The sequence below is a fragment of the Eulemur rufifrons genome, chromosome 28 (genome assembly GCF_041146395.1).
Source record: "Eulemur rufifrons isolate Redbay chromosome 28, OSU_ERuf_1, whole genome shotgun sequence".
In the NCBI taxonomy this organism is placed as follows: domain Eukaryota; kingdom Metazoa; phylum Chordata; class Mammalia; order Primates; family Lemuridae; genus Eulemur; species Eulemur rufifrons.
Genome location: NC_091010.1, coordinates 60,544,900 through 60,570,474, shown reverse-complemented (window position 1 = coordinate 60,570,474; position 25,575 = coordinate 60,544,900). Strand labels below are relative to the sequence as shown.

At 36.5% G+C, this 25,575-nt stretch overlaps 1 protein-coding gene across 1 annotated transcript in view; it reads left to right on the top strand.

Annotated features, from left to right (window-relative positions):
• Positions 1–3,019: 3,019 nt before the first annotated feature.
• Positions 3,020–25,575, top strand: part of RAB11FIP2 (RAB11 family interacting protein 2) — a 37,735-nt gene continuing 15,179 nt past the window's right edge. Inside the window, 6 exon segments of the mRNA XM_069460454.1 lie at positions 3,020–3,484; positions 8,994–9,436; positions 10,455–10,923; positions 15,661–15,686; positions 15,689–15,716; positions 19,168–19,170. Of these exon segments, the coding sequence (XP_069316555.1) occupies positions 3,132–3,484; positions 8,994–9,436; positions 10,455–10,923; positions 15,661–15,686; positions 15,689–15,716; positions 19,168–19,170 (1,322 nt within the window). The 5' untranslated portion in view covers positions 3,020–3,131.

Genomic DNA, 25,575 nt, shown 5'->3' with positions numbered 1-25,575 from the left:
TATTTTTATCCATGAAATCCTTCACTCCTGGGGAATAAATATTGACTATTTTAACTTTCTGGTCAAATAATTCTTACTTATTGCCACAGGGATTGTAACAATTTAAAATTAGAATTTTTAATATTTTCCTTCTATCAAACACGTTATTTTGCCAATCCCTTGATTTTGAAATTGTACTAAACATTTCCAGACATATCATTAGTGACAGGATAATTTTAAAAAGTGACTCTCTTCAATTCTGGTATGTTGTCCTTATGCACAACATACCTTAAATCCCTTTTTAAATTACCTTAAAATTAGTAAAAAGAAATTTTAAAACTGCAAGACAATAAACATTTTGGCAGAACCACTTTGATCCACCTAAATCTTACATAATTGCCATGATTTTTCACTGTGAGCCAACCATACATAAATTTGACTCAGCTGTCAGGTTTTTATTCTCTTAAAAATAATCAAAAAAGAGAAATACTCTATAGGAAATCACTTCCTTTTTATAATGCAATTCCAGATTCTGTTTTGCTCATTTGGTTGGTTGGTTTGTTTATTTGCTTTTCCTAGGGGCAAAAATATGTTATTTTCTAATTCTGGCTTAAAAATGTAGTCATAACTTCTGATCTTACCAGGTAGTAAAACTAAACAATTTTGGCTGTAGCCAGGTTTTGGGAAAACTCAAAAAAATTTAGGTGCTACAGGAAGAGATTAGTAATTCCAGTTGTTCAGCTCTTGCCTTTAGAGTATTCCCTGAATTGTGTTGGAGTATGTTATTGCGTTGCTGTGAACTACTGCTGCCAACTTCCACCCTAGAGATGGCTATATTTCAGAGATGAGTGAAATGATACTTGTAAACAAGTTTATAATCATTAATAAAGCTTACCAAACAATTTAAGCTCTTTAGAAACACACATCCACTAATGTAATTAATTGCCTCTTACTTATTTAATTACAACCTTTAATAGAGACATGAAGACTTCTAAAATGCAATTTATAAAAATTCTAAACTTAATTAAATTTGATTTCATGATGCTTATTTTTTGTTTTTGTAAGTTTCAGGTGTCAAATTATTTCTCCCTGGAGATCCTGGTGAAATTCCATCATTGACTGTTCCAATGTACTCTTTAAAAACCCTTAAGAATATTTTTCTTTAAAGTTGACAACTACATACTCTGGGATCCAGATGCTATATTTGCAGTATGATGATTTTGTTCTGCTTTCCACACATGGCCTTTTCATACTCTTGTCCCCCAGAGATGGAAAATTCTGCCTTGAATGGAGAAATTTTAAACCTTGCTTGAAAATAATAAACATAATACCTTACACTTTTATGGTCATTTTAAGTTTAAAAAGTGCATTTACATCTATCATATTGCTTTACTCTCAAAAATTAGTCTTGTAAAGGGAAAAAAGGCATTAAGTCATTCAGTAAATTGTCTGCTGCATGCTAGGCACGATGAAGGGATTGCATGAGACACAAGGCAGTCCAAAGACTTAGAAATTCTTTGGCGAGATAAGGCATACACAGAAGTAAAGGCAAGAGAGGTATATACGTGTCTCTTGTAATTGTAATAGAGAGGAGCAAAGGGATCTTTTGACATAGAGCCCGTAGAGTCAGGATGGAGTCTTGGACACGACGGAGATCCCAATTTTACCCATAATAAAACTAAGGCTCAGGGAGGTAAAATGACTTGACCAAGGTCCCACAGGCTGGTAGTGGCAGGGGTGGGGCAGGAATCACATCTTCTGATGCTAGTCCAGTGCCTCCTGAGCTCTTTATTAATCCCTGTATGTTAGTTTTAGAATCTTTTATCTGCTTCCCTCTCTCTCTTCGTCTGGATAAGGGGTGCCATTTTCTGTCAAATGATGTTCGCTCTTTTCAAAAAGAGAAGAGTGGAAAAGGGGTTGAAGAAAAGTGTGCTTTCCGTCAATGGACCGGATTGGTTCACTCCACCACCATTTATCAGATAAAATTATTTTACCCAAAGTCACCTCCATGCAAGGTACAGGACATCCAGGGTACAGCAAAGACAGATTCCCCGCTCTCACAGATCTAAATTGGGCCTCTCCCTAGTTCGGGCAGCCTCCGGGGCCTTTATGACCTCCTCTCAAGAGCAGTCCCCAGCTCTCACCGGAGCCCCTCCGTCGGCCTTGGCAGGCCCCCACGTCCCCAGAGCCCGGGACTGGGCCAGACCCAAGCAGCACCAGGGACCCAGCGTGGAGCCCCAGGCCGCAGCGCAGGCGCCGCGCCCCCCGGTCGCCACGGCAACCAGGGCGGCACTGACCCCTGACCCCGAGGCCCCGCCCCGTCGCGTTCCCGAGTTCAACATGGAGAAGGCCAACCCGGAAGTGCCGTCGCCACCCGCCCGGTGCTAGGAGCAGCTGGCCGGGCTAGGCCGAGCTCTGCGCCCGCCGCCTGCAGCTCGCGGCCCGCTCCGCGTCCCGCCGGCGCCGGGGCGGCCACGTCTCCCGCCCCTGTCCCACTCCGCCCCCGTCCCACTCCACCCCCGGGCGACCCGCCCTCGCCTAGGAGGAGCCGAGGCGAGGGGGAGGAGGAGGGGAAAGAGGAGGGAGAGGTTTGCTAGAGGGAGCGAGGCCGAGCGAGCCGCAGGCGGTTCGTATTACCGGGGTCCGGAGGAGGAGCCGGGCCGGGCCCGCGGACGGGTGAGGGGCGGGCGGGAGGCACGGAGACGGAGGCGGCCTGGCCGCAAGGAGGCAGGCGGGAGGCCGGGGGTGCAGAATTGGGGCGGGGGGCTCCATCCAACCTCCGCAGCCCTCCGCCCGGGCCCCGGTGGCCAGGCCTCACCTGCCCGCAGGCCCGGGAGCCGCCCTCCGCGAGAGCCGTGCCGGGGGCCGGCGCAGCGGGAAGGTGGAGAGGCGAGGCGCGGGAGGCCTGGACGGCGCGGCCAGGTGATGGTGGGCCCCTGTGTTTCTCCAGAGGAAAGGGGACCCCCGGAGCAGCCGTACCCCCGGGCTGCCCCCGTGAGGCGTTTTGACATCAGCCCTAGGGAAGCTGGGCAGCCCTGAGCCTGCCTGTCTCCGTTAAGTGCCCTTAGGATGCAGTGATTAAGGAATTAGGCTCTCCCTCCGGGAGGGGCACTGCCTGCGCCTGTGAACTTTGTGCAGAGAAAAAGGACAGAATGATGCTGTCTGAGCAAGCCCAAAAGTGGTTTCCAACCCACGTGCAGGTCACAGTGCTTCAAGCCAAAGATCTGAAGCCAAAAGGCAAAAGTGGCACCAATGACACATACACTATAATTCAGCTGGGCAAGGAAAAGTACTCCACCTCTGTAGCTGAGAAAACCCTTGAGCCAGTCTGGAAGGAAGAGGCCTCTTTTGAGCTACCTGGATTGCTAATGCAGGGGAATCCAGAGAAATACATTCTTTTCCTCATAGTTATGCACAGGTCCCTGGTGGGGCTGGATAAATTTTTAGGGCAGGTGGCAATCAATCTCAATGACATCTTTGAGGACAAACAAAGAAGGAAAACAGAGTAAGTTATGTAATTCACTTTGAATTTTGGGGAATTTAACTATATCTTATTTATCAGTTTTCTGTTCTTGGAAATTATTGCGTACTTGGGGCATTGGTTTTTTGGATTGAGATATGACCCAGTTTGAATCACCATATTTGCATGAATCTCAAGTAAAAATAGCCCTTGTGATGAGATATTTTTTAAATGGAGTAATTAACGATCTGTTATTCTCATTTTTGTTCGGGGTAAACATCTGTTAAATACTTGAATATTTTGCACCAGATTTTAAGTAAATTAACATTGTTTCACTATAAGAGGACAGGATCACAGTGTTATCCAACTAGAACTTAATATACATGTAAATTATGATCCTTAAACATTATAATTTTCCATGAGATGGAAGATCAGAAAATTAAATCCGCCAATGTAATGTTTATATTTTGAACTCTGTGGCTGTCGTAAAATAAATTACCAGCTTTAGAACTCAATATTTCATTTCAGCGTTATACACAGCCTTTATTTAATCCAGCCATTTTTCAGGGTCAATACAACTTGATGGAGTCTAAAACTGTTAAAAGGGAAAAAAAGTTTGAAAAGTATGTACAAGCATCCTCAGCCTTGAACTCACTAACATTTTCCTTTGAATTTGCCACATATCAGAGCTCTTGTATTACTTCAGAATTAGTTCTGCGAAGCTAGTGTGTTTGGGGAAGCTGCGGCCTTCTGATTTCAAGATTGTTCTTTTTTAAGTACCAAAGGAGGCAAGAAAAGCTTCATCTTTCTATGCTGCATCCATTTTAATAAAAGGATTTGTTGTGTAAAATTTGGATTTAGTCAAAAGGCCGAATTTAAGGACCTAGAAGGCCACATGTGGCCTTAAGACCGCAGGTTCCCCGCCCCTGGATGCTGTAAGATTTGGAGACAATGATAAATTCTTGTGATGAAATGATTTAATGTCATCTTCAATGAAAACATGGTCTTTTTAGTGAGACTTTTGAGCTTGAGTTAGATATATTTTAATTGAAAAATCAAAATATAAATTAACACTAGGATATTGTGTCTTAAAATTGAAAAAATAGTGTTTTCAGAAAGGTATACTCACCCCTTCCTTAAACTTAAAATTTTTCTAGTCTGAGAGAACATTAAGATTAATGGAATTAATGGGAGAAAAGTATAGATTGAACTTATGAGAGGACTTCAAATTTCCAAAATAGTTTTGGTGTTTCTTTCAGTCATAATTGAATTTATTTACTCTTTTTAAAAACTTTTTTATAATGATTATTTTCTTGAAGTTCATGTTAATTTCTTATATTTTAACACAACTATCTTTTGTTCTTTTCTCTACATATCTGCCTGCAAGCTTCTCTTGAGTGGCATTTGTTTTGTTTTAAATCAGGCCTTTACCTAGGATTTAATGTATGTTGAATAAAAGGGTAGAGAGATAAGAAATACTAGGAATGCAAGAGGAAAATGATAAATATTTAAACTAATCGAGGATATGAAAATATTTTAAAAGGAGAGAAAAAGTTTTTTAAAAAGTGTAAAGTTGAATATATACCAAGATTTTAACAACAAAATTATTTGATACCTAAAAAGTGGCATTCAGTTTCCCCCGAGGGGTTCTTCATCAAATTTAAAATGAAAAATGGATAATTACCAAGTAATTTGTTTCAAATTGACAATTTTGGATGACATTTAAGGTATAATACTTAAAGTGTTTTGTGAATGTAAACTTTTAAGTATATTGTAATGTCAGATTTCTTACTGCATTTACAGTACTCTTAATACTAATGAATAATGTATTTCAGACTTTTCTCTGAAACATAAATTTTCCAAGTGAAAATAGGCCCAAGTGTGAACTCAAAGTTTCTGAGAATGGAATAACCTTTTAAAGTTTCTTGTTGTTTTATTCCTTGTGTTTGACAGTATCGTAGTTAGAATAAATTTGGTGTGAGCAATACTCTAATATCGTAGTCTCTCCCTACAGAAATTCTCTACTGGCTACTATAGAAAATTGATTGGAGCTTTTGAGGGGAAAGTGCTTTTAAATGTTATCAGAAGGGCTTGTGATGTTATTGCATTCAAAGTGATTTTCATATGTTATTAAACTCTTAACATTTTACTTTATGGATAAATGGGGACCACATATTTGATGAGGTATCTTTATTGGTAATATTTCCAGTTTTTTAATATATTTAATAGCTTCCTTTTCTAGCACAGCTGTACATGTGGCACAGTAAGGGACGGACTTGAGCCACCAGTGTAATGCAGGAAAGATATTTAATATTCTGCACATTGCTAAACCTTGTCAGCATACTCCCAAGTGCTTTTTAGAAAACTAGTTTGAGTGATGAAGGCTACCAGCTGATTGAGAAGTCCCATGAAACTGCTGGGTGTGACACTTTTTACTTTTTGATCCTGAAAACATGTATTTACATCTTGTCTTCTAGTTGTATCATGATAGGCAAAGAAATGTGAAGGCTAAAACTTGTTTACTTATTTTTATACTTTGAAAATAAATACTTTTTTGAGGAAAGAGGAAGAAGGGCCTGAGCCAGAACCCTTTGTGTGGGCATGGAAAGAGAACTTCTATAGCTCTCTCTTTAATGGATGTCTGGGTTGGTTCTGGCATGAGATTTAAGGAAATAATGCAATGTTTAATAATAGAATGGTAAAATCATTGATGCTGTTATATAATAGTCATTGATTTTTTTTACAATAGAAGTAGGTGATGTTGATTTTTTTTTTTAATGCTCATGAAAAGTCATAACAATCAGAGTCTCTAGAGTTAGATATGACTCAAACATATGCAGATTTTAGGGCTTATGTGTGTCTTGCAGTGCACCTGCATCCTGGCCTCTGGCACCCTTACTGCCAATCTTGTCCCATTTCTGACCACACAGCACCAATTGCTTGGGAATAGTTCCCACATGTGTGGTGGTTTTTGAACATGGACCTGTGCCCACTAAAAATTGAACAGAGGCCATATACAATTTAAATGCAGCACTCCAGAGGTGAAAAAAAAATCAGCATTAATCCAGTAACCCCCAAATGCTATGTCTTCATTTAATCTTCTTGAAGCCTGAGAAAACAAATGCTATCTCTGGAATGATTCTTGATCTTAAGACTTCCCTATTATATCAGTTTCAAAACAAAGCAGCTCAAGTTATTTGTCATTCCTACTTTTTCAATTAGTATATTTATTAAAGTTCTTTGCAGTTTTTTGGGGGGGGTTGGAAACTAATATTGTATTTATAGTTTGTATTCAAACACTGACTTTGTTCTTTAAAACTTACGTAGGTCTTTAGAGTTTCCTACTAAAAAACAAAAAATACAAAACACACACACACAATGTTGTGGCTTGGTTGTTTTAAGAATACAGTTCTAGAAATAAAAATTGAATAAACATTTATTTAGTGCAAGGCAAACTGCCTTCAAGGAACTTACACTCTAGCAAAAAAAAAAAAAAAATTTCATTGCCTTCCTTTTCAGTTATCATGTCTCCTGATTAAATATAGTGTCCTTGAAATATCTGCTAGCCATGTGGTTAACCTTATTAACATAGGTAGTTCATCAAATAAGAAAGAACTTCTATTTTCTGGCAGATGTTATTCATCAACTATAGATTTTTTTTCCTTATTGACTTTAATCTGACATTGGGAAGTTACATATCATTCTTTGTGCCTCAGTTTCCTCATCAGTGAAATAAGGATATTAAAGTAGATGATTTGTTTGGTCTTATTTCTAAAATTCTGTGAATTTTGACTGTGCTCACCTCCTTCTAATCTTGGGGTTATTGGTTTATTTTCTTCCCAAATACTTTGGTTTGTTATATGCATTGGAAGTCCTGCATGGTTGTTTTTGTTTGCTGGTGTTTTTGTGCATTTCTTGCAAAGTGTATTCACCTATTTTCTATGTAGCCTGAGATGTTACAGAGTATTTTTGAGATACCATCTATCACAAGTATTTCTCCTCCTGTTGAAAATGGCTCTGTTTTCCAAAACTGTGAGTTAATACTGGGCATATAACCTTGTTTCATTTCTAGGCTTTTTGAGTGCCCAATTTTATATCATTCAGAATTCTCTCTTCCACAGAGTTTATTGCTGTCATTTCCTATTTCCAGCCTCTGTTTCTTCAGATTTTACCATTTGCCTCACAGAAAGGATTTTCTCAGTTTGGTGTCTCAGGTTAATGCTTTTTATTATAAAATATTCTAAAAAATTGCTAGTTTTGATGAAACTATATCTTCACTGATTAAATTGCTCCAAATTAGTTAATCAAGAAAATATTTCTCTTGCATGTTACTTGCTAAGATGTAGCTGGTATTTACATTATGTGCCAGTTCTCTGTCCTTCCTGGAAAGACTTGCAAACCAGTCTTCTATTTGATGTACAGTAAATGTAATCTTCTCCTAGCATATCCTGTTGGTAACAATGAGAGAAAGAACTAATGTAAAATTAGATCAGAGTTTCCTTTGTCGCTAAGAAAATTTGTTACACTCGATTAGTGGTATATTTAAATAATAACCTGTCTGCAGGAATGGATATTATGCTTCATTGCTAAGTAATGTGAAAACATTGTAGAAACTCTCTTCGAGGCTTGATTTTGCAGTTATTTGGCTGTTTGCCCTGTAGAATGACCACTTGTGACACCAACAACTGGAGAATTTCTCATGGATAAAAATACTATAAGCAATACCAAAATAAACTTTTCTTCTTATAAATCATTTTAATATGGGCAGTGTAATACATTGAGATAATTAAAAGTATAAGATTTAGCTCTATTTATAAAATAATTTTTATTCGGTATTGTCACAATAGTAGTAAGTGAAGCAAACGTTCGAACAGGAAGTATTTAGACTTTTTTTTCCTTCAGAAACTTTTCACAAGATTTATTATTTCTCACTTTTTGCATTTTACTTTGTGTATTTTATTCAGGAAAAGGCTTTCATCCATTTTGTATGCATCTAAATTATATACAGTTTTAATGATTAGCAAGCTATATGTAGTAGTTGCCAATATTATTAAAATTCTTTTAATACTTTTATATAAGTAATATTTTGAGATACGGGCTAAGTATTTATTATTTTATTAAAATGTCATCAGCATTTGTCTTTTTATAGTGCTCAAAAATAATTTGTACTGATAAATTTTTTCAAAGTCTCTGGCTTGGTGTCTTTAAATGTTAACAAATGTCCTTAGGCCATTAGTAACACTTATCCCATATGGAAACATATTAGATATCATTGATAAGAATTTTTAATGATGAGTGATTTTTAGATCATGAAAGGAAAGGTCATCTAAAAACCTTTTCAAACATGCTAAAGATCTATTCTTTCAGTATATGTTACATCACAGAAATAATGATCACTTTTTTAAATCAAACCGTGAGTAAAACCAGAAATACTCTGGCTGACATATTCTCACTGAGTGCTTGGATTGCTCTACCTAAAAAGCTAATTATATTACAGAGCTTAATATCTTCTATTCGTTACGTGTTACAACCCATTTTTTCCTTTCTCTTTAAGGTGGTTTAGATTAGAATCCAAACAAGGAAAAAGAGCCAAAAACAGGGGTGAGATAAAGGTCAATATTCAATTTATGAGGAACAACATGACAGCAAGTATGTTTGACTTATCAATGAAGGACAAAACAAGATCTCCTTTTGCAAAATTAAAAGATAAAATGAAAGGTAGAAAAAATGATGGGACATTTTCTGATACATCTTCTGCAATCATTCCAAGTACTCACATGCCTGATGCCAATAGTGAATTTTCAAGTGGTGAAATGCAGATGAAATCCAAACCAAAAAAGCCTTTTCTTTTGGGTCCTCAGCGACTCTCGTCAGCGCATTCAATGTCCGATTTATCTGGGTCCCACATGTCTTCTGAGAAACTGAAGTCTAGCGCCATAGGTCAAACACATCTTCTTGGACGCCAGATAGATTCCTTTGGAATGGTTTCAGAAAGTGGTAAGTCACACATTCTTTCTAATTGTATCCTCAGTGGTCTGAACTATACTTTTCATTTTTAAAAAGTTTAACTTCTGATGTTAGAAAATACAAATTGCAGTTTCTTAGAAGTATTTTCTAAATGTAGTCATTCATCACATACTGGTTGAGTACCTACTATACCCCAAATTGGTAAGTTCGTTGAAGGCAGTGCTAGTCTACGTTTGTATTTATGTTATTAGATGATGATAAAATGAGTCTCAGTCTCCTTTTCTTTTTTTTTTTTTTTTTTTTTTTTGAGACAGAATCTCACTCTGCTGCCCGGGTAGAGTGTGGTGGCATTGTCATCGCTCACTGCAACCTCAAACTCCTGTGCTCAAGCCATCCTCCTCCTCCCGCCTCCTGAGTAACCTGGGGTGCCAGGACACCTGGCTAATTTTTCTGTTTTTAGTAGAGATGGGGTCTTGTTCTTGCTCAGGCTGGTCTTGAACTCCTGAGCTCAAGCAATCCTCCTAACTCAGCCTCCCAAAGTGCTGGGATTATAAGTGTGAGCCACTGTACCCAGCCTCAGTCTTCTTTTATGGCCGGCCTGCCTGCCTTTTTTGTTTCCTGCTGTTTTTCCTGTCTCAAAAGCCTGAAGCATAAGTGAATATTCCATTTCATCATAAAGTCCCTCGAAAAAAACTTTTATGTTCAGAAGAAGCAAATTTAGTGCTAATGATGGGGGGTGAAAAGTCTTTGAGAATTTCTAGCATTATCATGCAAGCAGAACCTCTAGTTTTGACATTATAGTTTATATGATTGTGAGTCGAAAAAATTGCTAAAATTGTCTAGCAATGCACTAATTGTTATTAGCCTAGATACTTTAGACTGCTACACCTTAGCACTTTAAGATTGTTTTCCTTGATTATTTTGAAGGTTAATACCTTTAAATAGCTAATTGCTCTCATTCTAAAAGCAGCAGAATATACATAGGATGTGTCAAGTAGTGTGATGTAATGTGTCGCTGATTATGTACTAACTACAAAATTGTTTGTAGGAAGTCTCAAATCTCCACACAGAAGAACATTAAGCTTTGATACTTCTAAAATGAACCAACCTGACAGCATTGTGGATGAAGGTGAATTGTCTTTCGGAAGACAAAATGACCCATTTACAAATGTGACTGCTTCATTACCCCAAAAATTTGCAACACTGCCAAGGAAGAAAAATCCATTTGAAGAAAGCAGTGAGTCATGGGACAGCAGCATGAATTTATTTTCAAAACCAATTGAAGTAAAAAAAGAAAATAAAAGAGAAAAAAGGGAGAAAGTTAGCTTGTTTGAAAGAGTGACTGGAAAAAAAGATAGCAGAAGATCTGATAAACTTAACAATGGGGGATCTGATAGCCCTTGTGACTTGAAATCACCTAATGCGTTTAGTGAAAATCGTCAGGACTATTTTGATTATGAGTCAACTAATCCGTTTACAGCAAAATTCAGGGCTTCAAATATAATGCCATCTTCAAGGTAAGCTCAGTATGGGGGAGTTGTACTATTGGGAAAATCTTGTACTTGAAAGTGTCAAACACTTCTTTTAAATACTTGATTATTTTAAATTCCTTTTATTTTACTTGAAAAAAATTATTATTTTTATAAATAATTATAGAGCCAGGCAGTGTTGCATACATCTTTGAAATTGAGCTTTTTATCTTAGAAGGCTGAAAGATTCTTATTCCCTTCGCTAGTTTACTTCCACTTACGAGAGCCAGAAACTCACCAAAACTTACGGAGAAAACAACATGGCTTTTGATGAGACATCAAAATCACCGGTGGGTGTTAATTCAAGCCGGGAATTTAGGTGGTATGTTTCTAGATCTTTTCTAGGGATTAGTTCATGGACTGGAGAGGATTAGTGGACCAATAGCAACCCATGGGCTATTCTTTAAGAAATACCGGCCTAAGTTAAGTATTAATGATTTTCATAGTAGATGCTAACTATCCTTATTAAATGGCTGTTCAGGAGCAGTTTTCACTTGTGTTTGTTTGTTTATTAGAATTCAGTGACCCTAATGGCTACTATAAATACACAGAAGGAATTTGTATGATGATTTATAGTCATCGAAATAATTCCTATCATGATAAAGACTAGACTTTCAAACTCAAGTTCTTAGTTACGACATAATGGTAATTTTATTATTACTTAGGAGAAGTTGGAACTAGATACTTATATGTAATTATGGATTTTGCAGAAGTTACTGATAAAATAGCTGATTAAGGAAACCTCAAGGAAAGAAAAAGATGAATTTATTGAAATCTAAAGTACAGTCAACCTTCTGTATCTCGGGTTCCACATTTAAGGGTTCAACCAGCGCTGGATCAAAAAATATTAAACAATACAGTGTAATAACTATTTATGTAGCATTTACATTGTATTAGATATTTTATATAATCCAGAGATGATTTAAAATATATGGGAGGATATGCGTAGGTTATATGCAAATACTACACCATTTTATTTAAGGGACTTGAGCATCCATGGATTTTAGTATTCCATCGTTGCTGGAACCAGTATCCCAAGGGATGACTGTAATTATCATGGAAGAGCATAGCAGAATGTTGACCACGTAACGGAATTTTTTCCTCAAGGCAATAATGTATAGTATACAGACCTAAATGGGAATCCTGGCTTAGGAGTACCATGATCTCTATAAACCTCAGCATTTCCACCTTTGAAATAAGGAAAATAATACCCACTTGAGAGGATTCAGTGAGGATAAATGATACATAAAGTACATAGTTACAAAGCCAGGCCCCAAATAGAGAATCCATAAATGGTGCCTGCTATGTTGTTTTACGTATTGTCATGTTTTATTCAGAAGCAGTGCTTTGTTTTGTCCAACTATAAACAGAAAATATAGTGTTAAATATCACCCTTTTAGGCTATGCTCTTCATCACTCTCTTGTATATCTTCTATGACATGTAAAAAAAACATGCATTTAAAATTTTCAAAGAGAAATGTGCATTTCTTTTGTTTTCTTTTATCAATAAATAGGTATTTGCTGTTGTTTTAGAAAATATCATTCAGTTTTATTTATAGACTGTACTCTGGAGAAATACATTTTTATCATATGATATCAATATTTTATTGAAGAGTTCATAGTTTTGATATGCTATTCTAAAATGTTTTATTTTGGTATTTTGCATAGTGTACTTTATGTATTGCATTAAATCTTAAATTATAGGGGTAAGTAGAAATATCTTTGCTTTTTTTCCCCCTTTACTGAACTTTTTTTGCAGAAGATTGTTGGAAACAGCTGTGTGAGATAAGTTGGAGATTGGGTAATTTAGATAATTTTAGAGTCACAGAAAAGCAAGAACATGAGAAGTAGTAGGAAAATAATGTTTTTAAATTATGGCAGCATATGGAAAAATAAATATCCTCAAATCTTTAATTGCCTTATACTTGGGCTGTTTACGTGGACTGCCATGGGTTTTAAAAGTGAGCATGACATTTTGACAGATTTAGCGTTTGTTTTGGATTACTTTAATATTAATGCTGTTTTTATCAATTTAGAGTTGTTTTATGACATATGTATAAAATGATTGTCAGTATGTAAAACAAATCATTTTTTTTTAGTTTTAAGACTTTCTCTTATTCATATATATGAGTTGCCAGATATGAAGATATTTATAGATTCCTGGGAAGTTATTCTTTTTGTGTTACAAACCAATTGCAATAAAGGGGTAGCTCTAATTGATAGTATAAAAAAGGATTGAATGTAAATACAGACCTAGGAAGAGAGTGCAGTTCACATTTTTGGCAAGCAGCTTTATCTTGTGTGGAATTTGGTAGGATATTGTCAAGGTAGCAGTGTATTCCCATTGATCTTTCCAGTATCATCCTCAGTTATCTGGGACATATAAAATTTCCCATATCAACACCCAAACCAAATGCACTTTTGAAGGTATAGGCTCATATCACTAAGACACATGCAGTATTTTTCCAGGAGTGCTAAATAGATCTATTTACAGAATTTCCTGATATCTTGTGGCCAGCCTTTGTGAGAATGCTGAACAAAGGTAAGAGTGAAATATGTAGCTGTGGAACTGGATTTTGTTCCTGGTGAGTGAGCTGAGTTACCTGTGTTTGCAGGTACATAGGAGCCATATTATTACCCTCTGAGTGAATAATATGTATGATTAAAACTGGAGAATTTTCTTGTATGCCCCACGTTTCTAAGTGTACTAAGAAACACTTGTTTAGAAGTTACGAGTTCTTAATTTTTAATGTAAGTAAAGTCCACCTGAAGAAAACACCTTGGAAATCACAAAAATACCACATTTTTGCTTTTGATCTTGGAATAGATCTTTTAGCTTTGCATAAAAGTGATAGAGGAAATTAGTTAGGCTTTATGTTGGGTTACTTCAACAAAGAACAGGGCTCTTCGCAACACTTTCCCTTCCCAAGTTACTAATTCGCAATCTTTTACATGCCACTTCTTTGAAGCCCTTCCTACTCTTCAAGGAAGGGGTAGTTGTTCCCTGTACTGCAGTGTTTTCTTATGTAAGTTTTATATGGGCGTGACCTTGTTTACTAATAGCTAAGTCACTTTTCTCTCCCACTACCATGAACAGTTTGAGGGCAGGGCTTGCATTTCATTCATCTTTTTGTCTTTAATCTCCAGCATGATGCTTTGTTGCGGTTAGAAATGTTGAATAAATGAACACAGTGTAGTAGACCAATTTTCTAAAACGTTCTTTTCATTCCGTTAGTCTCCTACTTCCAGCCTAATGTGGGCTCTGAAGATCTTTCTGATAGACTGAAAACAGATGCATAGAGGCAAATATATACATTTTTATGTATGACTCAACATTATTAAAAAATATGAGTGAATTTTAAAGGATTACTAAATTTTAATATTTATAATCTAAGGAGCACATTTCTGGCATCTGTTAAGAACTCTGTATTAGGGTAGGTTATCAGCTGTAATAAACAACCTCGGATCTCAGTGGCTTATCACAGTGCAGGTTTATTGTGCACTCTTGTTGCAAAGCAGTTCACTGAGATGGGTATGGAAAAGGTGGGTGCTTTGTTCCATGCTTTCCTCCAGCTCTACACAGTCTCTCAGGAACCTGGCTTCCCCCTTCCTTTGATGCTGCCGTTTAACACATGGCCTCCAAGACCAGTGCAGCAGGGGAAGAGTGGGGAAGGTCATAGCGGGGACCATTTCTGTGTGCCAGGCCAGGCGTGTTGTGCGTTACTTCTACAGATGTCCCGTTGGCCAGAGCTCAGCCACATCCCAACCTCACTGCAGCTGGTGAAGAACTGTGGTTTAGCTGTGTACCCAGAAGGAAGCTGAGTTGGGTTTAGTGAGTATACAGCATTGTACACACCATCAATGCCAGATCACCTTTCTGCTAAGAAGTCAGGATGCTATCTAACATTTGACATGCTGCGAAACTCCTGCTACACACATACGTGTAAGTATAGTTGGAGTTCTGGTAATTTTCAGGAAAATGTATTATCAGTTTATTGCTGGCACTGAGTTTGTGTTTTAAAATAGCTGCTGCTCTTGCTTTTTAATTATAAATCACAGGTGGTTTAGAATCATCAGTATCAACTAATTTTTCATCAATATTTATCAAATAAATTGTCAACTTAATTTGTTGTGTGGTTTATCCCACAATTTGTAGGGAAATGCTTTTTTTTTTTTTTTTTTAATCAGCAGTATATCATTTCTGAAAACAAATATACCTGGATGTTTGTTATACTATTTTTAATAATTTGCTCATAACTTATTTTTAAACAAATTATAAGTGATTTAACAAATAATGAATTATAAATAATGTAAAAATAATTTTATAAATTAATTTTAAACAAATTATTTGACACTGGCTGTCTTTTTACTGAAAAGTAGAAATAATGGGTGTTTTCAAGCCAGAATTATGATTGGTTTCTTTTTAAACTGGGACATAGCTTAGACCCTTCAGTTAGATGAAGACATGTGAGCAAGCACTGGCTTGTTAAAGAGCACAATCCTCCATATTGTCTCTCTTCCTCCACACCCTGGACCAGGATTGGCAAAGTAGGCTTGGGGGCTAAATCGGGCTTGCTGCCTGTTTTTGTAAATAAAGTTTTGTTGTAACACAGCCATGCTTATTTGTTTATGGCTATTTTTGTGCTACAACGATAGAGTTGAGTAGTTGTGACAGAGACTATATGGCCTACAAAGCTAAAATATTTATTATTTGGCCGTTTACAGAAATAGTTTGCTGACCCCTGCACTAGCTGATGGAGAGGATCTTTGAGATGGACAGAGCCTTGAGTAGGAGCAGCCTGGTGTAAGGGGAAGGCTATCTGAACAGGAGTAACCATTGGACCTTTTCTGAATGATAAATCCTCAGAATATAAATTACTGAGATTTCTGCATTCATTTATTACAGTGGTTAGCATTATGTATCCTGCAAAGCAGGGCACATGGGCCATAGTACCTTTTGTTCTGGTGAGGCAAGCCTAGGTCAAAAAAGCTGCAGAACCACTGGTTTGCAACACTGAATCCAAACTCTTCTTTCTAACTTTCAAGACTCATTATATTTTAAGCTTTTCTTACCTTCTAACTTTTATTTTGCTATTCCTCATCTACCTGTTCTAGGTAAGTTAATTTCCTTACTGCACCTCTCTACTGTAAGGTCTTTGTAAGCCATGCCATCTCCATTCCTGGGCTCAATCGTGGGTGCACTCTTGTCTCTCAGTGTCAAAAGCCTGTCTATCCTTGCTGCTCTTTAATTTTTTCTTGAGTAATAACCTGATGCTTCCCTTTTGTGGATTTCTGCTAATATAGAAGACATAATTGCTATACAGTTGTTTTTAGGTCTTCCCAACTAAGCTGTATACGCTTCTTAACAGTTGTGCGGAAGCTTCTATCTTGGGTGCCCCACAGCACCTAGATCAGTGGGGGGTTCCTGGGGATTTTTTTTTTCCATCTACGTTTTGTTGGGTCTCACCTTAGACTGAATCAGAATCGTTAGTGAGCGGGCCCTGAAATGAAAGTCAACATTTTAAAAATTTCCCCCTTGATTATCAGCCAGGTTTAAATATCGCTGACCTAAATTGTGTCACCTACAATAAGTAGTACCCCATGGGGGATACATTCGGTACAGCTAGCACTCAACCCCATATAGCCTATGTTTTTTCCTATGCATACGTACTTACGACAAAGTTTAAATTATAAATTAGGCACGGTAAGAGATTAACAACAATAATAATAAAATAGAACAATTGCAGTATGCCAGCATCACTACTCTTGTGCTTTCGGGGCCTTTATTAAATAAAATAAGAGTTACTTGAACACAAGCACTAGGATTCTGCAGCAGTCAGCCAGATAACCAGGAGGCTGCTAAACAACGAATGGGCAGGCAGCAAAGACAGTATGGATACACTAGACGAGGGGCCGATCCACATCCATGGCAGGACAAAGCAGGATAGCCTAAGATTTTATCATGTTACTCAGAATGGCATGCAGTTTAAAACTTATGAATTGTTTATTTCTGGAATTTACCATTTCATATTTTTGGACCGTGGTTGACCACATGTAATTGAAACCGTGGAAAGCAAAACCGCAGATAAGGGGGGACTACTGTGCTTCATAAGGGTTCATTCAGTAAGTACTCATTGTTGAACAGGAATTAGGAGTTGTGCTGGTAAACACATATTTGAATGGACAGCTTAGTCATACTAGCTTTGCTTACAGGACCCTAAGTAAGGTAGAGGGCACAGTAAGAAAGTCAGCTTGACTAAAACAGATGTGGAAGGAAGAGATCAAGCTGAATAGGTTAAAAACAAAAACAAAAACCTAAATTGTAGTAGGCATTGAATACCAGAAATGTCTGTTAAATATTAATGGCATTTGTAGATGAATTGTTTCTCGGGATTCAGGTAAAACTTGAGCATCAATAGAGATAACATATCAATAGTGACATGTAAAAAATATGCTTATATTTGCTACTCATGGTAAATTGAAGAGAAACTGTGTGATTCATATTCTTCTAAGGAATTATAGGTTCTATGAAAAGTTCAGGACTGAAGAACTCTGTTTTCAGTTCTAAACTTTTTCAGTTAAGGGAATTCTTTAACATAAGGAGAAAATTGCTTATGTATGTCTTCTTCTGAAATTATATGTCTTATTCTGAGATTAAAAAAAAAAGTCAAGAAGATAAGCCCACTACTCTGTGTGATGAGCTAAGGTCGTTTGTTGTTAGAGGGGCAGCTGATGAGAGAGCAAGAACTTAGGGGAAATATTTTTACCAGAAAAATTTGTATGGGGAACATCCTTCTCTTTGTAACTTGCACAGAGAACATGCTTTCCCTTCAGTGTTTTCTGCTTTACTATAGTTGTGAATACGCTGTGGCAAATTCTTAGTTGCTGTTGGATAACTTAGTGGTATGTTTTGTAATGTTATTCCTGATATTATTGATTTCATTACAGTATATATTTCCATTTGCAGTATTTGCTGTGGAAGAGCCTGCTTCCTTCTTAGAAGATGAACATAGGCCAAATAGTTATTTTTTAGGGCAGTACAGAAATAGTGTCTAAGATCAAAACCTTGTATTTATCACTAATATTTTGTGATTTTGCATGGCAGTATGCCTTTTACTTTTGAGATCAGGTTGACCTACTTCCCTCCCTCCTTTCCTTCTTACCTTCCTTAACTAGGCAATTTTTGTCCATGGGTGTGCCATACCCTTTTTAAGAGCTACAAAAAATTGGTTACCTAGAATGTATATTTAAGTGTATTTCTAATTTTCAGAAATCAAAAATCACTGTAGACCTACAAGCATGTAGCCATTTTTATGAAGTTGTATTAATATGACATGCTCATTAAGAAATGATGGATTGATTACTACAGGCTTACCTTTTTATTTTTAGAAAGTATAATAAACAAATGATCCTAAAGAAAAGATCTAATTCATAGTTTTTAAACCTTTATTTTTATAATGACTATTATAGACATTATTTTCTTCCTGAATGGATTTAAAGCTCAGTCTTTGGCATCATAAACCTTAACATGCAAAGGGTTTATTTTAATAGCAATATTTACTTTTTCTTCATATTTGTCTAGTATTAAAGATAGTTTGCTTGATATTCATAGTAGGCTATAAATCTTTCACACTCCTGAAAATTTGTAGCCTCATTTATGAGACAGAAAACAAAAACTTTTGAGATGATTTTTAGAGCCATTAATCCATTAGTGCCCAGGGATTTACAGAATGTATCCAATGGAACAATGACATGGAACATGAAATATGCAATGTGATTAGTTCCCTTAACACTAACTAGAACTTCTATGTTTAACTCCCCAGATACTACTTGAAACTTTTTTACCCTTTGTCATCCTAATACTCGTTATAATAGCTCTCATTAATTGGTGTATCTCCCAGTGGGTTAATTTGCAGATACCAACCATGCCATCCTTTTGCTAACTCACTAATGAAATTGATATTTATAGTCTTCAAAATTGAAAACAAAAAAAAGCTCTGTAACAAAAAAGACAAACTTTGCTAAGGTGTTTTTTTTTTTTTTTTTTTTTGAGCTACAAGATTGAGATGTAGAGAGATTCTGTGAGAAAAAAGAAAACAAGCCCCCAAAAATCCACAAAAACTACTGTAGGCTAATAAACTGATGTGAAAATTTCTCAATTTACAGCACTTGACAGGTGCTAAAAGAAAAGCATCTTTAATTTTAATGTGTTGTTAGGACCTCTTTAGAGAGACTGTACAAGTTATTAACAAGGTCCTCTGAGACAGGAGACGGGTAATTAACAAGACCTATGGAGATATAGTTTAGGTAATTAACGAGCTCTTAGGCACTGGACACAGAATAACACATAGCGAGTCCAGTAGTTAAAGAGAACAGGTTGTTATGATATGATCAAATACAAGATAGAGTGTATAAGCCCTCTTGAGGTTTCTGATAGGAAAGTATTAAGATTATATTCCAGTGACCCCAGTGCACTCATTTTTGTAAATCAAATGTAAGTTGTTTGCTTTAACTTTTCAGGTAGAATTTGAGAGAATTATTTCTAATAGTTTTTACATGTAGATTAATAATCTTTGTTAATTACCATTAATGAACATATATTTTGAGAAAAAAATACTGGAAGCACATCAGTTGTATGATTCTAAATTGTCTTAAATATTTATTGTTCAGTTTATTTTTCACCTGCGCCTGTCTGCTAAAATTCCCTATTCCACATCAACCTTGCCCTCCTTGTCTGCTTTAAAACTGTCAGGAGGCCAGCAAAGAGACTGCCCTGGCACCAGTGTGGCTTTTATGTATTTTGCACAGGTTCCTCCAGTCATGGTCCTGCACTACCTCCAAGTCTTAGATTTATGTTCCCAATTTCAAATATTTGATCCAGTTATTTCCTGTGTAAATTTGAAATTCCTGGGGTATGTATCTTGAGTTGTAGCTCAGAAAACTCCCACATTCAGCAAACATTTATTAGGGACATGTTATACTCTAGGTTAAGAATATAAAGGTCTAGAAATAACCCAAGTGCCCATCAATACATGAGTGGATTAATAAAATGCAGTGTATGTATACCATGGAGTACTACCCAGCCATAAAAAATGGTGAACTAATTCCTCTTGTATTATCCTGCATGAAGCTGGAGCCCATTCTTCTAAGTGAAGTATCACAAGAATGGAAAAACAAACACTACATGTACTCACCATTAAATTGGGACTAGTCAGTCAGCACTGATGTGCATGTATAGAAGTAACTTTTATTGGGGATCAGGCCAGTGGGAGGGGGAGGAGGGGATAGATACATTCATACCTAATGGGTACGGTGCATGCTGTCTGGGGGATGGGCATGCTTGTAGCTTTGACTGAGGTGGTGTAAAGGCAATTTATGTTACCAAAGCACTTGTACCCCCATAATTTTCTGAAATTAAAAAAAATATGTACATAAGGAGGTTTCTTAGTATGTTTTATTACTGCATCAACTATTGACTTTAAAAAGGGCTAACAACTGCACTGCAAAGCTTTCTGTGAGAACCCCAAAGAATGCATGTGAACAGCTATAGCTTAAAAAAACTTCACTTTGTAAAGGACCTCATCAACGTCCTGAAGTACACTAATTATATATTGTCACTTGGATTTTTGAAGTAGTTTGGATGAAATAAACTTGTGTTCAGTCACCGAAAAAAAAAAAAAGAATGTAAAGAAGACCCTTGCGAGTCTCTAATTCATCCCATTGCCTCCTGATACTACTCTAGTCCATCAGGATGACTTTTTCTGAATTTCAGCTCTGATCATCAAATGATATTTTCATTGTTAATATTTTTTGAATATTTTTATATACAAGGAAATCAGATTAAGACATACATCCTGCTTTGAGCTCATAGAAAAAGGTGTATAAATATTAGGTCTGAATTTCGTGCTAAGGATGGGCATTGGGAAACCATGACAGTTTTTAAGTTCGGTTGTGATATGATCAAATTAATGTCTTCCGTAGCCCTGGGCTAGCATGGGGTATTTGTTGGGGGAAGGGAGTGGTAAGGGGCAGGAGAAGGACGCTTAGGAAGTTGTTGTTATTGTTGAGGTGAGAGCTGATGGATCATTGGGCAGTGAGGATGGAAAAGAAGGGAACATCTTTGAGAAATATTTCCTGGCTAAAATAGACAGGTTTTACCTGTTCTGTTCTTGGGTGGGGGGTGATGGTGGTGGATTGGTAAGGGAGAAGAAACAACAAAGATTATTCCAATGATGTGTCCTCAGTCAGTGTCTTAAATTTGATGAAACATGGCATTTTAAAAACTGTTTTTTTTAGTACAAAATGTCAGGTCTCTAGTCCTTGAATCAAACTTGGGATTTTAGTCTTGATAGAGAGGTTTGAGTTTTTTGTTTTTGTTTTTCTAAAAAGGTGCTATCTTGTTTATTTTAAATTTTGTTTCAGAGAATAGGAATTGTGTGTTTTAATTGAGACTAGCAAGTTCGTATGAAAACAGTAATAGTTCTTGAAAGTTTGTTCTTCAACACTGAAACACTTTGGATTCTTTGAATACAAGAATGCAAATCTCAGTAACTGCTTATGAATTTATGCATGTAAAGTGTTTTCTTCACCTTAGCAGTGTAATTACTAAATATATTTCTCTTTAGTGATTTTGGCTTTACCAAATCTTGTCCCTTTTGTACCCTTTTGGTTAGTTTCTCACTAAGAGAATAACTTCTGTTTTTTATGTATTAATACTTAGCCCTTACTTCTGTGTACACTACTTTTCCAGACCTTCTGCTTCAATTCCTAGAACATTCCCAGTTGGGCCACTGTGATCACATCATCTGTGATTACTTTTCTTTATGACAATAAAGCTTTAACTTTTGAAACACAGGTAGTGTTTTTGCATATTTAATTTATGGTGTTAGTGTTACCTGTGGCCAAGATGTTTTAAATGGCTGCTGGTCGATATAAATAAAGCAGTTAATTTGATTATGAAATGATTTTTCTTATATGCATTTAACTGGTTTCTAAGAACATTAGGATCCAGACATTTGACATTTGTGTCCATGAACTTACATTTTAAGGATGAATTCTTGCTCTTTTATTTGATGTATTAAGTATATTTTGCTATATAATATGTAATCATAAATATTAAAATATTTATGTATTAAATATACATCAAATAAAATTGTTCTTATTTATTTTAGGCTTAGAAATCTTTCTGATAAATGTACTAATACCACTTAAATAGCAATTACTTGAATCAGGTTTGCCTTCTTAGTGTAAAACTTCATTCAAATGATCATTTTTTCTGTATTGTTTAACAAAGATTTGTAAAGCTCTACTAGGGCTTGAATGAGAAGAGAACTAAATTTCTAGCCACACCAGCTGTGGAGAGGGATATATAAGAAATGACCTGTAATCAAAGCAGAATAAACCGTGTTGAACAGAAGTGCATGGAATTTGCTGTCGAAAGGTAGAGGAAAGACCAATTCATTCTGCTGGAAGCTAGGAAATGCTTTTTTAAGGAGAAGACCTTTGAGCTTGATCTTGACCATTGAACATGATTTCATGAGTTGAGGAATGAGTAGATAGACAGCTCTGTTTTAGTACATAGCAAGAAAGCTCATTAAAAAATTGTTAGATATGTTTTGAAGGAATACTTTATAAATAGTGACTACATACTATTATATCATTAGCTCTTTACTAACAACTTGGTAATTTTACCGTTTCTTTTCTAGTTGGAGTCATGGAGCTACATTCCATGTCATTCCTTGACTGGTAGGTTCCTGAGGAAGTATATTTGCTACTTCAGGCTACCAAGGAGCCAATTAGTGAATGCCCTGCAGCAGCTCTGCATTAAGTATAATGAACTCTTTGTTATGGAGCCTGGTATGGGAATGAGGGTGTTAAGTTAATCACATATTTTGTTTACTGGGGGTATACAACCGTATTTGTTTCATATAGATTTTTCATCTTCAAAGAAATTAAATGCACAAAATAATTAAAAAATGAAAATCATACTGAACATAATTTAATATTTGAGTCACTTCTTTCAAGGAAGGATTTTACAGTGCAACATGGAAATATTAAATAAACTCTAATAATGGAATATTCTGAAGGGAGTATAGGATAGGTATTAAAAGTTGAGATTTAGGAGTCAGGTCTGGGTTTGAGTCTCTGTTGAATAGCTATGTGACTTTACTTAACCTTTCTGAGCCTCATTTTTTCAACTGTAAATGGGGATAATAATCTTGGCAAAGAGATTAAATAATGTCATGCACAAAAAGTGCTGAGGGCAATGTTTGACACATAATGCACCTGGAAACGATAGCCCTCGCTATGATCTTATTACACAGCAGCTACAGAATACTTAACAATTGCTTTAAATAAGTTAGATGGAAGTTTTTCCAAGTAATAATATATTCTCAACTTTAAACATCTTCAGTAAAAGTAGAATTTAGGAGCTCATGTTTTTTACTGACTGATAAAAGACATAACATTTGGTAGGAAACAATAAACTTGCTAGTTTTTCTAGTGTCTTTCAAGATGTATATTTAATAATAATCTTTGATGAAGTAAACTAAGCCACATTGAAATTAAGTAAATGTATTCCTTGTATTAAGTAGAAAATTTATTGCTTTATAAGGCAAAGGTATTATTGTAAATATTGATATACAGTCTTGTGTTTAGAAATTCTTACATAGCACTAATAATGACCCTGCAGCATGGATCTCCAAGCTTTGGCTTTCCGTTAAAGCATGATGACTATTTCCTAAACTCACATGGTTTAGAGTATGATGGTAAAAAGGGTAAATACTGCTTATTGAAAACTCCTCAGAACATTTCTCAGTCCCCCTTGGGAAAAGGGTACCTGCCTTAGGAAATTCACACAGGCACCAGCGTATCTCTTCTAACCAAGATTTGAAAGTTGGCTCTTTTCTTTCTTTTTCGTTAAACATGCCCATGCCCTCTTTTGTCTTTGTTTTTCCCAGTGAGTATAGGATTCTACTCAAGTAGTTTCTGGACACAGTGTTCTTTAATATGCCTGAAATAATTGTATTTTTAATGTTCTGTCATTCTGGTTTTAAATAAATATTCTTCACTTAACAGAAAAAAAATAGATAACCAAAATTTGAATGTTAAATATTCTTGGATTGTCATCAAGTTATTTTATGGAATAATGTCTCTTGCAATTACAGAGATAGGTAAGATCTTATAATGTCATCTCCTTATGCCTGCCATCTTTAAACTATCAGACAGTATATATTAGGGTGACCTTCTAAAATAAAGTTGTTTAGTTTTGAATTTGATAATAAGGGATGGAAAATTTTGCCCTTCTTTGGTGATGCATTCTTGTTCTCCTTTCTCATGGAAGAATTATATTGATATCCTGATGCAAAGGATGCACGAGGCAAAGTCTGTCTTTAAGATTATAAGCAGGTAGACACAAAATATGTAACTAATTATCTTAATGGGCCGTACAGTTGGTAAGTGCTAATGGAGATAAAAATTATAGGAGATTAGGTAGGCAGTCCAGGCATTATGGAAAAAGTAGAATTAAGAGTCGCAAAGGATGGATCTGTGAAAAGGGAGAGGAAAGGGCTTTTATAAAAGGAGGTTAAAATGAGAAAAGGTGAAAAGGTAAAAATGAATGTTTTAAGTGGTTCTCAAGGATCCAGCCTGCCTAAAACTGTTAAAAGTTGGAGGTAGTAGTCGAGATGGGACCTGACTACTAGGAATTTAGCAAACCAGAATCAAGAATTTGTACCTAGTTCTATATAAAATAGGAAGAGTTTTTGACATATGAGTGATGAAAATACTATTTAGGAAAACCCCAAGAACAGTGACATTGCTACATGCTCATGATGTGGACCCAAATAGGAAGAGATACGCATGAACTCAAAGCAAGATGCTAGTGAGACTGCATCCCTGAGTGTGGTTTTAGATTCAGAGCAAAAACTTTGTGTAGTGAAAAGTAATTTTAATTCTATAACTTACAGAAACAGGACAACAGGAAAGTTATTATGGCATAGGAAATTTGCAGGTATTAAAGTGTATTAGAGGTATACTGTTTAAATCAGTGGGTACCTGTGTTTTAACTGTACTTTGAATAGTTCCTTCATGAAGAAACATTCAGGAAAAGCTGACTGAGAGATATATAGTACAATTTCTAATAAAATCATTATATTCATCTATTGAGGGGGCCTGGAGAGTATATTTTTATACAAAGCAATATATTCTTTTCCAGCAAAAATGCCATAATTTTATAGCCCTGCTTAAACAAACTCTTGATCGCTGAGAATGATTAAGAGCTCAGCTTGAGGTGTAGAGTGTTGGAAATCCCCCAGTCACCCAGCAGCTGTTTCCACAAAGAAGGACGCATAGGAGCCTGTGGCTTCTGTCGCCCAATGGAGGGGCCCTGGGAAGTCTGGCTGCCTTGGATGCCCCTCCCTGAAGGCTTTGCAGAGATGGCTGGGGCTGGGGGAGGGGTGCTTGCTGGCCAAGGAGGGGCCTCATTGCAGGTTGTTCTTGAAGGTCTTCCTAGTGACCACAGGGCACCATGGCTTCCCCTTCAGAACATGGCCTTGTTTCAGTCACAGACAGAGCCGGCTTGAGGTGCTCTTGGCTAGGGGTGTGGTGGGTCCTCTGCCCTTTTCACCTGGTCCAGAGGGA